The 14,129-nt window shown below is 48.1% G+C and overlaps 1 protein-coding gene across 2 annotated transcripts in view; it reads left to right on the top strand.

Annotated features, from left to right (window-relative positions):
• The first annotated feature begins 12,519 nt into the window (after positions 1–12,519).
• Positions 12,520–14,129, top strand: part of TBXAS1 (thromboxane A synthase 1) — a 150,198-nt gene continuing 148,588 nt past the window's right edge. For both annotated transcript variants that reach the window (XM_027101746.1, XM_027101747.1), the window contains exon 1: positions 12,520–12,664. In XM_027101746.1, the coding sequence (XP_026957547.1) occupies positions 12,576–12,664 (89 nt within the window). In that variant the 5' untranslated portion in view covers positions 12,520–12,575. The remainder of the gene's footprint in view (positions 12,665–14,129) is intronic.

Genomic DNA, 14,129 nt, shown 5'->3' with positions numbered 1-14,129 from the left:
GGCTGTGAAAGTAGCAGAGGGAGCAGGACAGATGGGAGGACAGGGCATGCATGAAAAAGAGACAGACAGATGGGAAGATGTTCAGCAAAGAAGCCCGTGGGCAGAGAGGTTCCCATGCAGCGCCCAGGCAAGTCTCCTAGCTGCTAGGTAGCCTGACCAAGCAGGCAGGATAATTCGGTCACTTCCACGAAGAGGGTGCCTCTTCTGATGTGCATTCTGCTAATTCGTGGCTCATTTGACAAAGAAAAAGCAGAGACTAACACACCCCAAACTGGTTTTGTTGGTAAACAGCATCCAACTGTTTTCTTATTAATTTACCTTGGCAATACCTCTCTATTATGTAATTATGTGGAATTTCAGACCCATATTTACTTCTATCCCACACACACCTTCTGTTCCTCCATCTTCCCACTACCATATTGAGAGAAAGGACACAGATCTTCTCTTAGCTCCCGCAGAGCCGCAAATAGTCCTACTGGGAGAGAAGACAGATGTCGTCCAAAGAGTGGGGTGAAACCAGGGCTGTGGCAGGAGGAGGTCACGTAGTAGCAGGCAGGAGGGGGAGAGGTAGCACCTGCTAAGCAGGTGAGCAGGCATGACCCACCCACAGGAAATGCAGAATAGAAATTTCTGGAATAAGAGCTAGGAAAAGCAAAGTGACAAGTGTTCATTGTGAAAGAACCTAGTTTGAAATAGTTCACGTTGATCCTTAGGGAGGATTGGGCAATTCCGGCCAGTTTAGTACACCTGTCAGGGAAAGAGGGAAAGCTGAGGCCTTTCCTGAGGGAAAAAGGAGGGCATTAGAGACAAAATGGGGGAAATTCATAAACGAAAACCAAAGAATTGCTAATACGCTGCCGCTCAAATACAGCAGCACTTCAGACCTGCGGTGTCCCCAGAGGTGCTGTCTGAATCTACTGTGTAGGTGGACGGAAAACCCTCTGGGAGAGTTCTTTCAGCGGATGGGATTCTGGTGGTTTGGGTAGGGCTCCGACTTCAGCATGAAAGAAAATCTCCCGTGGTGCTTTTAACGCAGAGCTAGGGGCCAAAAGCTCTGTTCTCAAAGAGCCCGTCCCAGACCAGCAGCAGCAGAGTCACCTGGGAATTTGATAGAAATGCAAATTCTCAGACCCCAGCCCAGCCCTACAGAATCAGAAAGTGATGGGGGGAGGGGAGGCCCGGCCGTCTGTGTTTTCAAAGCCCTCCCACGTATGTCTGACGTCCACTCAAGTTTGAGAACCGCTGCACTAGAGACATAGGAAACTCGAGATGCTCCTTCCCTTAAAAACGGCCCTCCCTCCATCTTGCCCATTTCTTTCAGAAACACCACGCACGTCTCCTTCATCCAGGCTGGGAACCTTGGAGTGTGCCTTGCAGGGCTGCTGTGGAGCGTGGCGGGTACGGAATAAGTGAGTCCAGGGGTGCTGGTCACCCGGGAGCTTGCTAGACGAGACAATTGTCCAGCAGGCGGAAGTAAAGTGTCCTGGGGAAGCCATGCCTTTTTCTAATTTGCACCAAGTCAGGCTCTAATCAAAGGCGGGGCTCTTGCCCAGGCTCTCGTCTCTCGCTCTCCTTCCCAATCCGTCGTCGAACCCTCCAGGCGTTCTACCTATGGAGCATCTCCTGAACCCACCCAGGTGTCCACCAGCCCTGTTATCCACTTGTCTCCTGCCTCGGCTCTACTCACCAGGTCGCCGCAGCAATCTCCCAGTGGTCTCCCTTGCCCCCCGTCCATCCTTCTCAACACCATCTGGTACATGCCCCTCCCTCCCTCCCTCCCCATTCCACCGCCCTTTCACTCACACACACACACACACACACACACACACACACACGTGCGCACGCACGCCCGCACGTGCGCACGCCACAAGAATCTCTGTTGCGTGCAGGGTAAAGTTCACACTCATCCTGGTACCCAGAGGCCCCTCCCTACGGCTCCAACCTTATCTCCTAGCCTTCTTCGTGAACCCTCTGCTCCAGCCAAACTGGTCTACTGGTAAAACCCTGATAAGATAAGCAAGTCAAATTAGAGCCAGTGAACCCGGAACAGGTACAGGCAGCCACAAGGGTGTCCGGCTGGCTGCAGAAACTTCAAATGCTTAGGAGTCCAAATGGATACTCTTGGGTCTTTGATAAATAGTCCCATACTTAGATCAAGTGGAGAATGGTACGAAGGACTCAAGGACTCAACGGTGCTTTCTCTGTATCTCTTCCTTTCCTTTTTTATATCTTTATTATAAAGTCTAGCTTTAGAAATGATTTTGTGGGGTTTTTCCAATAAACTGATATATTTTATAGAAAATTAACCAAGTGCTTGGATTATGGGAACAAATCTCAGTTGATTTTCAGGTGTTCTTGCAGAAAGAGCATGACCACGTACCTTCATGACCCAAAGAACACTACTGCCATCTGGTGGTTACTACCTGAAACACAGGCAGAAGTGCATTTATTCATTCAACAAACATTCCGTGAATACCTATTGAGTGACAGACAGGCTTTCTCCTGGCTGCTGAAAATACATTGTTGAATCAGAAAAGGTCTCTGTTCTCAAAACATTTACATCTAGAGGGTAGACATGCAATTAGTCAGGCAACCTCAGTGGAGAAAGCTTGGGGTGCTATAGCAGGACACGGAACTCATCATCATGGGTGGTCCTGGAGGACTTCCTTGAGGAGGTGACATCTAGCCTGGGTCCTGAAAATGCACAGGAAGGAGTCTGGCCTGTTATAGGAGGGTGAGGATATAAGATGACACAGGGCTTGTCATAACTCAGGTGGGCACAGGTACAAGGCAAGCTGGGACTTCAGTACACAGACCAGTGCAGGCAGGGAGGGAGCTGGGACCAGTAGAAGCAGAGGCTTGACAAAATGTTCAAGGTACAAGGTTGACTTCTTCAGACAGAGCAAATGTTTTTGGCTCACATTGTCCACTGGCATGTGGAGACTTGAGGCTTGATTCAAGCAGCCCTACAGTCTAAGAGGGTCTAGTTGGGTGGACAAGTCTTGTCTAGTTGGGTCTAGATGAGCATCACACGTGGATGGATGGCACCAATGGTCTCATGGAACTGCAGGCTGGCTCTGGCAGTGAATTTAGAGCAGGACCCCAGCTAGCAGCTGGGGCTCGGGAGGTAGGCTCAGCCTCGTGGAAGGGGTTGGGAAAACTTGGTCAGATGTCAGCACTCCATCATTGTGGAGGCTAGATCCACTTTCTCCCTGATCCCTGAACTGATTGCAGTCTGCTGTCAAAACCCTGCGGATGCTGGATTCTTCTTTCTGGGCATGTCGTCTGTCTCCACCATGCCTGCCCCACCCCCTGTGGCTAAGAGGTGAAAAATGGCTGTTCCAGACACTAGCTTGCCTTAAGGCAGCTCCAAGACTTGCCTTAAGGCAGTCAAGCCATCTGCTGACTCTCCGCTTCACAAGCAGAAGGATGCCTGATTGTCCACATGTAGGCACACTCTGCCACGAGCAGTGCCTCGAGAGATTCGATGACAATTTAGAAAGTGCGAATATCGGACAAGCTGAGATCATGGGTGACACATATTGACAGGCTGCGATGTGAAGGAAATGGGATGGGCCATGTCTGATTAGCAATATCAAGAGCAGCCTGTGGTCGACAAGTCCGGATCCTGCCTCTCAATGACGCCCACAGCCAAGGTCCGGGTGCTGGCACTGCCTCAACATCCCCACTGTGTGACTGGGGACCTGGGCGATGTTGACATGTGGAGGTTAGACTACTATCTGATGAGCTCCATACTCATTTTAAAAATGAGACCAGTTGAGATACAGTTGGCGTAAATAGCATCACGTCACTCTCCTGCTTAAAGCCCTTCCTTCAATGGCTCCCCCTTCCTTTGGGAAGGAAGTAGTACATTTTGCACATAGCCCACCAGGTCTTAGGTGCTCTGACCCCCACCTCTCCTCCTCCACCATCCAGTCTCACATTTCCCTTGCCCAGTGCCTCCCAGGCAAGCTGGTCTCCTCTGCATTTTTCAGGCACCCCCAGCACAGTGCCAGGCACCGAGCGCAAACTCAGCAAATAAATGTTGATGAATGAACGAGAGGCAGGGAGGCTGCTAAGAGACAGTTGCAATCTAGTGAGAGATCATAGTGCTGCCATTTGGGTGGATCTCCAGATACAAGCTCTCTGAGATCAGAAACCTAGCTTGTGTGCTGCCCCTCTGCCTAGAACAGTAGCTAACACTGAGTAGATGCCGGTATATTTATTGAGCGAGTGAAATGAAGTGGAATGAATGAAAGAATGAATGGATAAAGGGAGTAGTAGTGAGAAATGGGAGAGACTCAGTAGGCAGGACCAATAGGGTTTGGTGATTAATGAATGTGGAGGTGGGGAGGGGCTGGGAGAGAAGGAAGAGGCAAGGATGAGCCCAAATTCCTGACTTGGGCGCTGGGGGGAAGGAGGTACAATTCACTAAGATGAGGAACTCGGGACAAGGACAAGGTTAATGGAGGAAGGAGGCTGTGCTGATGAGGCCAGTTCTAGACACTGCAAGTCTGTAGCATCTGCAGGATATCTGTGAGAAGAGGTCCAGTGGGCGGCTGGATATATTAGTCTGAAGCTCAGGAATGAGAATTGGGCTGGAGAGAATAGATTGGAGAGGGATCAGCCTATGGGTGTCAATTTAAAGCCAAGTCAGTGTATGAGATTGCAATGTGACAGGCGGCGTGGCTGTATAATGATACAGAAAATATGGTCCCTGCTCTCATAACCAATACAAAATCAAAATTTGATGTAGACCTTTAAACTGTTTACAAACCCATCCATGTCTCCATAGCAACCTTGAAGAGAAGAGATAGTTCTGTCCTTATCTCAGGAGGGAGACACACACAGATGGCGGCCGTGCCCTAATGCAGGAGATGTTCTGACTTCACGTGGGTCACACAAAGAATGGCACCTGGAAATTCTACGCTAGCTGGTCCAAACCTGTGTCTCCCCCCACGTCTCAGCCATGGGGCCACAGAGATGGACAGAGAAGTGTGAGTCAGTCCTTTTCAAATTTGCTTTTCTCTAGTTCTGTCTCTACACCCACCACTGCACCAAAGCCATCCTGGGAGTGGTGGTAATGATCAAAATTGCTGAATCCGAAGGTACTTCGGTAAGCACCTCACCTGGTTTTTCTGTAACATTCACGCCTGTGGCCATTTCCTATTTCTTTCAACAGTCCCCCCGTGGCTTTGGTGGAAACGATCGCAGACCATGTGTACGAGTGCTTCCCATGCGTCAGGGCTCCACTGAGCATCTCCACGGTACCTTGTTTTCCTCACAACAGCCCTGGGAAGTACGTACAGTTATCCCCACTTCACAAATGAGAAACAGCCTCCAAAAGGTTAAGCAGCCTCCCAAGAGCATCCGAGCTAGAGAGCTGAAGTGGTTGGATTTGAATCCAGGACTTTTGAAAACAAAAGGCTGTATCTTTAAGCACTAAAATAGGGTCCCTCTGCTGGTTCTGCTGCTGTCTCCCAGATCATCCTTCCTCCACCTCTTTTCAGGCCCCTCTTGGCCCCTCCCCTGCAAGGCTGCTCTCGTTACTGTTCTTTCTGTGACCCACTACGAAAATAAAACTCCTTCTCTAGTTCAGGTTTCTCTCCTGACCGCTCCAGGGTCTGGAGTCCTCCGGCGCGTCCTGACCTGTGTGGCCACCAGGGGCCTCGTGCTCAGCTTGCTCACCACTGAAGTCATAGTCACTTCCCTCCACTCATTCCTTCCCCCAAGTCCTTATTGTGTTGTACGGCACCATATGGGCTCCATCCAAGGAGCCAGAAATTGGGGAGTTACCTTCAGCAATCCTTTACCACCACGCCCAATAACCAAATACTCTTGATTCTGCCCTCCCAGTCCTCTCTTCCCCATTTCCACATCTACTATTTCATTCAGACCATCCTCTCTTACCTAGACCAGTGCCTCTTCGCTGGTCTCCCATCTCAGCTGTAACCCACCCAATCTGCCTTCTAAGGAGTATTCCTAAAAATCCAATCATGTTGCACTCAATTTCCTACCCTGGCTTCCTAGGATAAAGTGTGTGGCCCACACTGCCTTGCCTGACCTGGCCTCTGAGTATCTGTCCCCTCCACTCACCCCCAGGGTCCGATGCCCACAGGCAAGCCCTAGACGTGCGCCCTCTCCCAAGCACATCTGTCCTACTCTCATCTGCATGGTCATCGGTCCAGTCTAAGCTCAGATGTCATCTGTTCAAAGCCTTTAAAAGTCTCCTTCGTCCTATTTTTGCCCCCTCTGTGCCCTGTCTATTTATGTCACAGTCCCTGTAACACTGACAGCATGTAGGTGTTTACCAGTCTGCTTCCCTATCCTGGAAGCTGAGTTCCTTGGAAGCAACACCTGGAATGTGAGGCCTTATACGTTGGGATTCCACTCCTGGTGCCAAGTGCCTACCGACTGTCCAATGCGTGTGTGCTAACTGATGGAATGAAGAGTGGAGGAGCCTCTGAATCCGACCCCTGTTCTCAGAAACTGGACAGGGAGTCCCTAAGATACTGGATGACGTTGAGGAGACTGGGCTGCACTGGGGCTAGCTGAGGTTTCCCATCTTCCAAAGGGGCGCCAGTAGCTTCTCCGTGGAGATAAAGCAGCCGGCAGCCCTGCACCATCACTTTGTCTTCCTTAACTGCAGCAGCTCTGCATCCCAGGAGCGGAAACAAGCTATGTCACAACTGTGGGCTGCTGGGTGAACTATGAATATTTAAACCAAGATGTGGCTTTAGCTTTAGTGGATAAACCATTGGGTTTAAAGCCAGAAGATTAGGGTTTGAGTTCGTCGGCCTCTAGGATTTATGAAATGTACGATTTCTGACAGTCTTGTAACATCTCTGAACTCTTTTTTCCCACTTGGGACCCAGGAATGAAAAGTCCTGCTCACCTACTGGCCAGGGTTGCTATGAGGCTGAAACAAGGTTACAGGTCAATATTCCTTGACCGTCTACAGTGCTGAGGAAACACTGTTGTCCTTTCCCTCGGGGTCCTGCAGGGCAGAGGGAACATGCTCTGAGACCTCAAACCTCGTCAGAGACGTGGGGCTTCGTGCAGGCCAGGTGGGAAGCTTCCGCAGAGGAGGAAAGCATCCGCACAGGCAGTTTTTAAACACAGGGAACATGGAGGAAATACCACAGAATTTATGGAGTGAAAGCTTTAAAAAGAAACACGAGACTTAAGTCAAAACAGTTGACTCAACTCTGGGGGAGGCGTCTGCCTGGAAGTAGGAGAAAAAAGAGCTAGACTTGGAGTGGGTTGAGACAGAAGGGTAAGCTCTGTGGAGTGTCCCATGGAGCAGGGAAAACCTCAGTACACAGCTCGGGGGAGGGAAGCTGACTGTCTCTGCAGAGGGTAGCGCCTACTTGCATTTTTGAAATTCCACTTTTGAGAATGTTGCTTGGGCTATACTCAAGCAAGGCCACAGTGATATGCGTAAGGATGTTCGCTGAAGCCTCATTTGTCGTTGGGAAAACTTGCAAACAGCTTGAATGTCATTCAACAGAGGATGGGCTACATGAATTACAACACATCCAACAGGGGAATCCCGAGAAGCAAATGATGTATATCTCTGGGTATGAACATGGAAAGATATTCGCCATACGGAGAATGAAAAGGCCAGTTGTAGATGGCATGGATATGATGATCTTGTTTTCATAAAAACTAAAAATACACCTGTGCTTGCATATGCATAGAAAAAGATAGGAGAGGGCATATGCTAACTGCATGCTAAGAGTTTGTCTCTGGGAGTTGGGATTATAGGCTATTTCCTATACAGTTCTGTAGAGTTGGTTTTTTTAATAGATATATATTGAAAAGAAAATATCCAGAGATATTTTCTTCCCTGGTGGACCAGTGGTTGAGAATCCACCTGCCAATGCAGGGGACACAGTTTCGAGCCCTGGTCCGGGAAGATCCCACATGCCGCAGAGCAACTAAGCCCATGCGCCACAAATACTGAGCCTGCGCTTTAGAGCCCATGAGCCACAACTACTGAGCCTGTGTGCCACAACTACTGAAGCCCACGCGTCTACAGCCCGTGCTCCACAGCAAGAGAAGCCACTGCAATGAGAAGCCCACGCACTGCAACGAAGACTCAATGCAGCCAAAAATTAAAATAAATAAATTTATAAAAAAAAATCCAGAGAATAAAGGCCTAATATTTAATTATGGTAAATATCATGGCAACAGTCTGCTCCCATCCTGGAAAAATCCCAACCAGCGTGTCCCTGCATTGTGTCACAGATACCGAAATTGTGATACATCCTTAATCACATTATTCTCCTGATGAAAAGCCTTAAAACCTCTCATATTTGACCCTTCCACTCCATCCCAGTTCACTTACTGTCCACAATTCACTGAGTATTATCTCTGCTCTGAGGCGAGTGTAGAATGGGGGTGATTATCTCTCCACGGCATTTACAGCTTCCACAAATCACAAATCACACAAAAAGGGTTCCAACAATATTAGTCGGAGGAGTGAATGTGCGAAATTGATGTCACTAGGGGAGGTGGTCACCCCTTAGGACATCTCTGAGCTGGTGGCCAGCAACAAAGCCGTCTCCGTGAAGCAGGCAGGGCCTGTGCTAGGCCCACAGGTCTGCGGCGGGACGGGAGGAGTACATTCTAGATGCAGATCCTGAAAAGGAAGATGAGGGCCCTGGGCTCTATCACCAGGCAGCTGTGGGACTTTGTACCATCACTTTCCCTTTCTGGGTTTTTGTTTGCCCCTCTGTAAATAAGAGGTCACCATGGGCTTGGTCAACAGACTTTCCAACCACTTTCCTAAAAGCACAACATCTGGACTGGTCATAAATGTCCCTTAAGAGGGATTCTGTGGTCGAATGCACCTGGGGAATGCTGTTCTCTGCACCCCCCTCTCGGAGAGTTCCCATGCACATCGGCAGGTTCAAGTTTCCGAGAGGTCTTGAGTAAATAAACTTACGTATCAATGCTCACACCAGCATTTCTCACTTTCATTTCACCTTGGAACCTTCGTTTCTTTTCCTGAGCATCTTTCTGTTACAGACATTGGTCTAAGTAATATCCGAGGTTCTTCCAACTCTCTGAATCTGTGGCCATGATGCACCACGCCAGCTCTTGATCCTCCCACATCCCACACAGTGGTGCCTGTGGCTGAAAGCACCATATTTCTGACGGCCCTTGTGGAAGCACAGCTTGGTTTTGTGAGGAGGACACACAGATCCGTTAACATCTCAGTATGGTACTGATCATATGGGACAAAAGAGACATGGAATATGGAGAGAGGACAGGAAGTCCTAAAGGGCTGAGCTGGAGTATGGGGCACTGGTCCAGATGTGATGGAGCTGTTGGGGGACATCTAAGTAGAGATGCAAAATAGGGAGTCAGGGCAAACGGTTAGAGAAAGGGGAAGGTGCTTGGAAGGTGCTTGGTACTTGTGTGGTTCACTCCCTTATTTGCGGCTCATCTAGGCCTCTGGCTTTAACTACCATTTGCCTATTGGTGCCTTCTACGTTTGAATATAACCTTTTGATTAAGAGTATGGGCTTTAGAGTCATACATCCCATGCCTCAGTTTCTACTTCTCTAAAATAGGGTTAATAGTAAGCGTTACTTCATAGAGTGGTTTATGAGGATTAAATGAGCTAACATATCTGGATGTTCTTAGAATAGTAACTCGCACATAGTAAGTACTTCATAAATGGTATTGTCATTATTCATTATTATTACTTATATTTCCAGCTGAGATTCCTCTGTGACTTGACAGCTCCACTCTGATGTATCCCAGGCATCTCAAACTTAACAGGACCAAAATTCAACTTTTATGCACATCGCATTTTTTTCTATTTTTTTATTTGTGATTATAATTTGAGTTGTTTATGTTGCCATTGGCCTTTGGTATCATAGCCCTTGAAGTAGATACTTCATAATTAATATCACTTTGTCCCTACTGTTGAACATTTTTCACTCTTCCCAATTTTTTTTTCTTCTTTTGATGTTTTCTTTTTTTTTAAATTGAAGTGTAGTTGATTTACAATGTTGTACCAATCTCTGCTGTACAACAAAGTGACTCATTTATACACATACACACGTTTATTTGTGTTCTTTTCCATTATGATTTATCACAGGATATTGAATATAGTTCCCTGTGCTATATATTAGGACCTTGTTGTTTATCCATTCTAAATGTAATAGTTTGCATCTACCAACTTCAGACTCCCAGTCCATCCCTCTCCCTCTCCCCCTCCCCCCTGGCAACCACAAGTCTGTTCTCTATGTCTGTGAGTCTGTTTCTGCAAAACCCAGCTTTTGATCTTCCCAACAATACCACATCTTTCCCCAGCCTTCCTCATCTCAGTGAATGGTGCTCCCTCAAGTCAGGAACCTGGGGGGTCAGACGTGCCACCTCCTTCCCCTCCCTTCTGCAGCCAATCCACCAGGAAATTTTGCAGAGTCAATCCCAGAATAGATTTCTAATTCCTCTACTTCTTTCTGCCTCCCATCCCTATTCTAGTGTGAGCAGCCTCATCTCGGGATGAACGAAATAGTCTTCCAAGTGCCTTCCTACTTTTCCTTCAATGAATTCTTCACGTGGAGCCAGAACAGCTCTAACAAACAGAAATACGACCACATTGAACTTCCCTGGTGGCGCAGTGGTTAAGAATCTGCCTGCCAATACAGGGGACATGGGTTCAAGCCCTGGTCCGGGAAGATCCCACATCCCGCAGAGCAACTAAGCCCGTGAGCCACAACTACTGAGCCTGCGCTCTAGAGCTCGCAAGCCACAACTACTGAAGCCCGCACGCCTGGAGCCCATGCTCCGCAACAAGAGAAGCCACCACAATGAGAAGCCCATGCACCACAACGAAGAGTAGCCCCCGCTTGCCGCAGCTAGAGAAAGCCCGCGTGCAGCAACGAAGACCCAACGCAGCCACAAATAAATAAATTTATAAAAAAAAAAAAAAAGGAGAAGAAATACGACCACACTAAACTGCTAAGTTGCACATCAAATGAAGCCCAGGCTTCTCACTGTAGCCCTGAGCTGTCTGCTCTCTGTCGATGTCTCCACCTCCCCCAGTTGCTCCCCCAGCTGGCCCACTGGACTCTCTCAGGTTCCCACAACGCACAGGCTCAGCGGCCATGGCTCACGGGCCCAGCCGCTCCGCGGCATGTGGGATCCTCCTGGACCAGGGCACAAACCCGTGTCCCCTGCATCGGCAGGTGGACTCTCAACCACTGCGCCACAGGGAAGCCCTAGAACCTTTATCTTGTCACACTTTTTGGCCTGAAGGCTTTGCCCACGGCTCTTTACCGCAAGGTCTCCTCCTCACCTGAGACTCTCAGCTTCAAGCTTTCCTCCTCGGACAGATTTCCTCCCACACTCTCTTAATGGGTTACCCCAGTCATTCCCAGTCACAGCCCCATGTTCACAACCTTCACAGCACCGTTCTCAACTTGCTGTTACTTATTTCTTTGTCTACCTGTTTACTGTCTGTCTCTCCCCAGAGAAAATTCTCCAGAGTCTAGTACTTCTATTTTCCAAACTCTGTAGACTCAGCACAGAGCCTGGCCCCCATACGTGGTGAATAAACAAATGAGTGTCATGGTGAGTGAATGATTTCCTCTCTGAAACACCCTTCCAGTTACTAAAGGTATCATACGCTGACCAATAAGCAAAAAATAATTCTGTCTACCTTAGATAAGCTCAGAGCTAGAACAAAGGACCCATACCTGAGCCAATGGATATGCTATTAGACATTTAAGAAATCCTCCAACTCATGATGAGAGGGCTGACCCGAGGCAAGATCTTCAGTCTGTCCCAACAGGCAGTCACCAGGGACCCCACTGAACCCACAGGTGTCAGTGGATCCCAGGAATGAATAAACTTAATGGGATGGATATCCTCAGTGCAGCCAGCATTCTTCATCAGGCTGATGTCTGGCCTCAAATTTTTCTGGGACATTCAGTCTCCTCACCCATATCATCATTTAATTACAAATTAATTTTTTAAAAGAGGAGTCTTTCTTTTCTTTTTTTTTTTTTTTGCGGTTCGCGGGCCTCTCACTGTTGTGGCCTCTCCCGTTGCGGAGCACAGGCTCCGGACGCGCAGGCTCAGCGGCCATGGCTCACGGGCCCAGCCGCTCCGCGGCACGTGGGATCTTCCCGGACCGGGACACGAACTCGCGTCCCCTGCATCAGCAGGCGGACTCTCAACCACTGTGCCACCAGGGAAGCCCGAGGGGTCTTTCTTTAAGGACTACTTGTCACAGCAGAAATCTATCGTTGCAACCATTTTCTTTCCCAGCAAACAGGGAGCCAGTTCTGCTGCTGCTTCCCGGGGAAGTTAATGTAAATGTTTATTGACTGTACAGTCATCAAGAAAATAAAGTTGCTGATTCACTGCCTTACACTGAAACCCTTTGTTTTTCCCTCCTCTTCCTTCCTCTTTATAAGAAGACACTTCTGAGAAAGAGCACATTTCAGGGACCCACTTGATGTGATGTTTTCTTGGTTGCCTAAATCTTTCATCTGCAGATCGTGGTTCCTGTAACTGCAGGGGGACCACCCCTCTAGGGTCTCTGAGGAACAATGGAAGTCTTGGGGTTCCTCAGACTGGAAGCCAGTGGCCCCATGGTGATGGTAGCCCTGTCAGTGGTCCTCTTGGTTCTCCTGAAGTGGTAAGTGCAGCCAGCATGTTCCAATGACTGTGACATTGTCACAGGAATAGCAGCCGTGGAGCCCTGCTGGAGCCGGGGTGGGGTATGTGGGAGTGTGTTTTTCTTCCCCTCTAATCTAGAGGGAGTTGAGTATTAACACAGCTTCAGAATTGAAAGCAAACAGCCAGGTTAATCTTTTGCTCAAATGCACGAGATGGAGGTGTCAGGAAAGACTGGTGATTCAGTGGCTGAGAACGCTACACGTAATTAAGTTTGAAAGAGATGGAAAAAGCAACAAATTGGAAAGGTTTGGGGAGAAGTAGTTCCTTGCACCCCCATCCTATCTTCTCACCTCGTTTTTCTAAGATCCTCTCCCCAGGTTGCATTTACAGCAGATGCAGCCTCTTGGGTCTGATGACATTAAAAACAAAAAAAGATATAGGAGCTGTCTGGCAACGTGGGCCACTTCTTAGAATGTCATTGACAGGGATTTCTGTAGGTTTAAGGGCAAAGTGGTGGAACTAATTTCCTCATTTTCTAATATTTGATGGATTCCAACGAATGCAGTGTGTGCAGTGCCACAAAGTCTGAGACCCTGGGGGAATCTCAAATTTAAACTGGGAGTAACCTCCCATGATTTAGTTAATTCAACAGGAGGTTTTCTGAAGTCTGGCTTGATCGAAGGCTGGATGGAAGGCCCCACAATATGTTCTATTTGTGCATATTCACCCTGTCGGCAAAACTTATTAAAGTTACCCACTCCATCAAAAGCACCTGCATTTAGGCGGCTCTGGTTTTTGAGGGGAAAGTGGAAAAAATAATGGAGAACTTCAGTTTGAACAGAATTTCAATTTATGTCTCCAGTAGTAATAAAGCCTCCTCTAGATTAATAACTGGGAAAGTACTTTGAAAAGCATCAAGCATTATGCAAATGTGAGGTATTATTCTTTTGGAATTTGCATAGCTGAAAATGGAATTCACGTCTGATGTTCTAGAATGATGAAATTACCTCTTGGAAATTGGCTCTGAAACCCAGCTTCAGTCCCAGTGCTGTTTTGCTTTCTAACTGGTTTAATTATCTTTTGAACTTTTCTCAGTGTGGCTTATCTTGCCTTGAAACCAGCCACATGCAAACCCAGGAGCAAGTGGTACCCCCTCTCCCCCCCAACTCCATTCATCCACCTCAGCTTCTGCTCAGAGATGAGATGCACTTAGCGCAGTGCCTGACACGGAGCAGGTGCTCAGTAGATGTCGGCCACTATCATTAACTATCATTTATAGAACCTAAACGCACAGGAAAGTAAGTCTTCAGTGCTTTAGGTATATTTAAAATTTCTCATTAATATGCTTATTAATATTAATTTCTCATCGACAGCTGTGCTCTGATTGTGATTCTCAAAGTGCGTCCAACCTGAGGCCTCCAGGTGGTCTCGCAGCATCATTGTTTCTATTGCACACTTCACTGCGCTTCTGTTTCTGTCTTTAT

This window comes from Aethalodelphis obliquidens, unplaced genomic scaffold (assembly GCF_003676395.1).
Source record: "Aethalodelphis obliquidens isolate GAN/ISIS:26980383/991018 unplaced genomic scaffold, ASM367639v1 scaffold5, whole genome shotgun sequence".
Taxonomy (NCBI): domain Eukaryota; kingdom Metazoa; phylum Chordata; class Mammalia; order Artiodactyla; family Delphinidae; genus Aethalodelphis; species Aethalodelphis obliquidens.
This window is presented reverse-complemented; position numbering and strand designations above follow the sequence as displayed.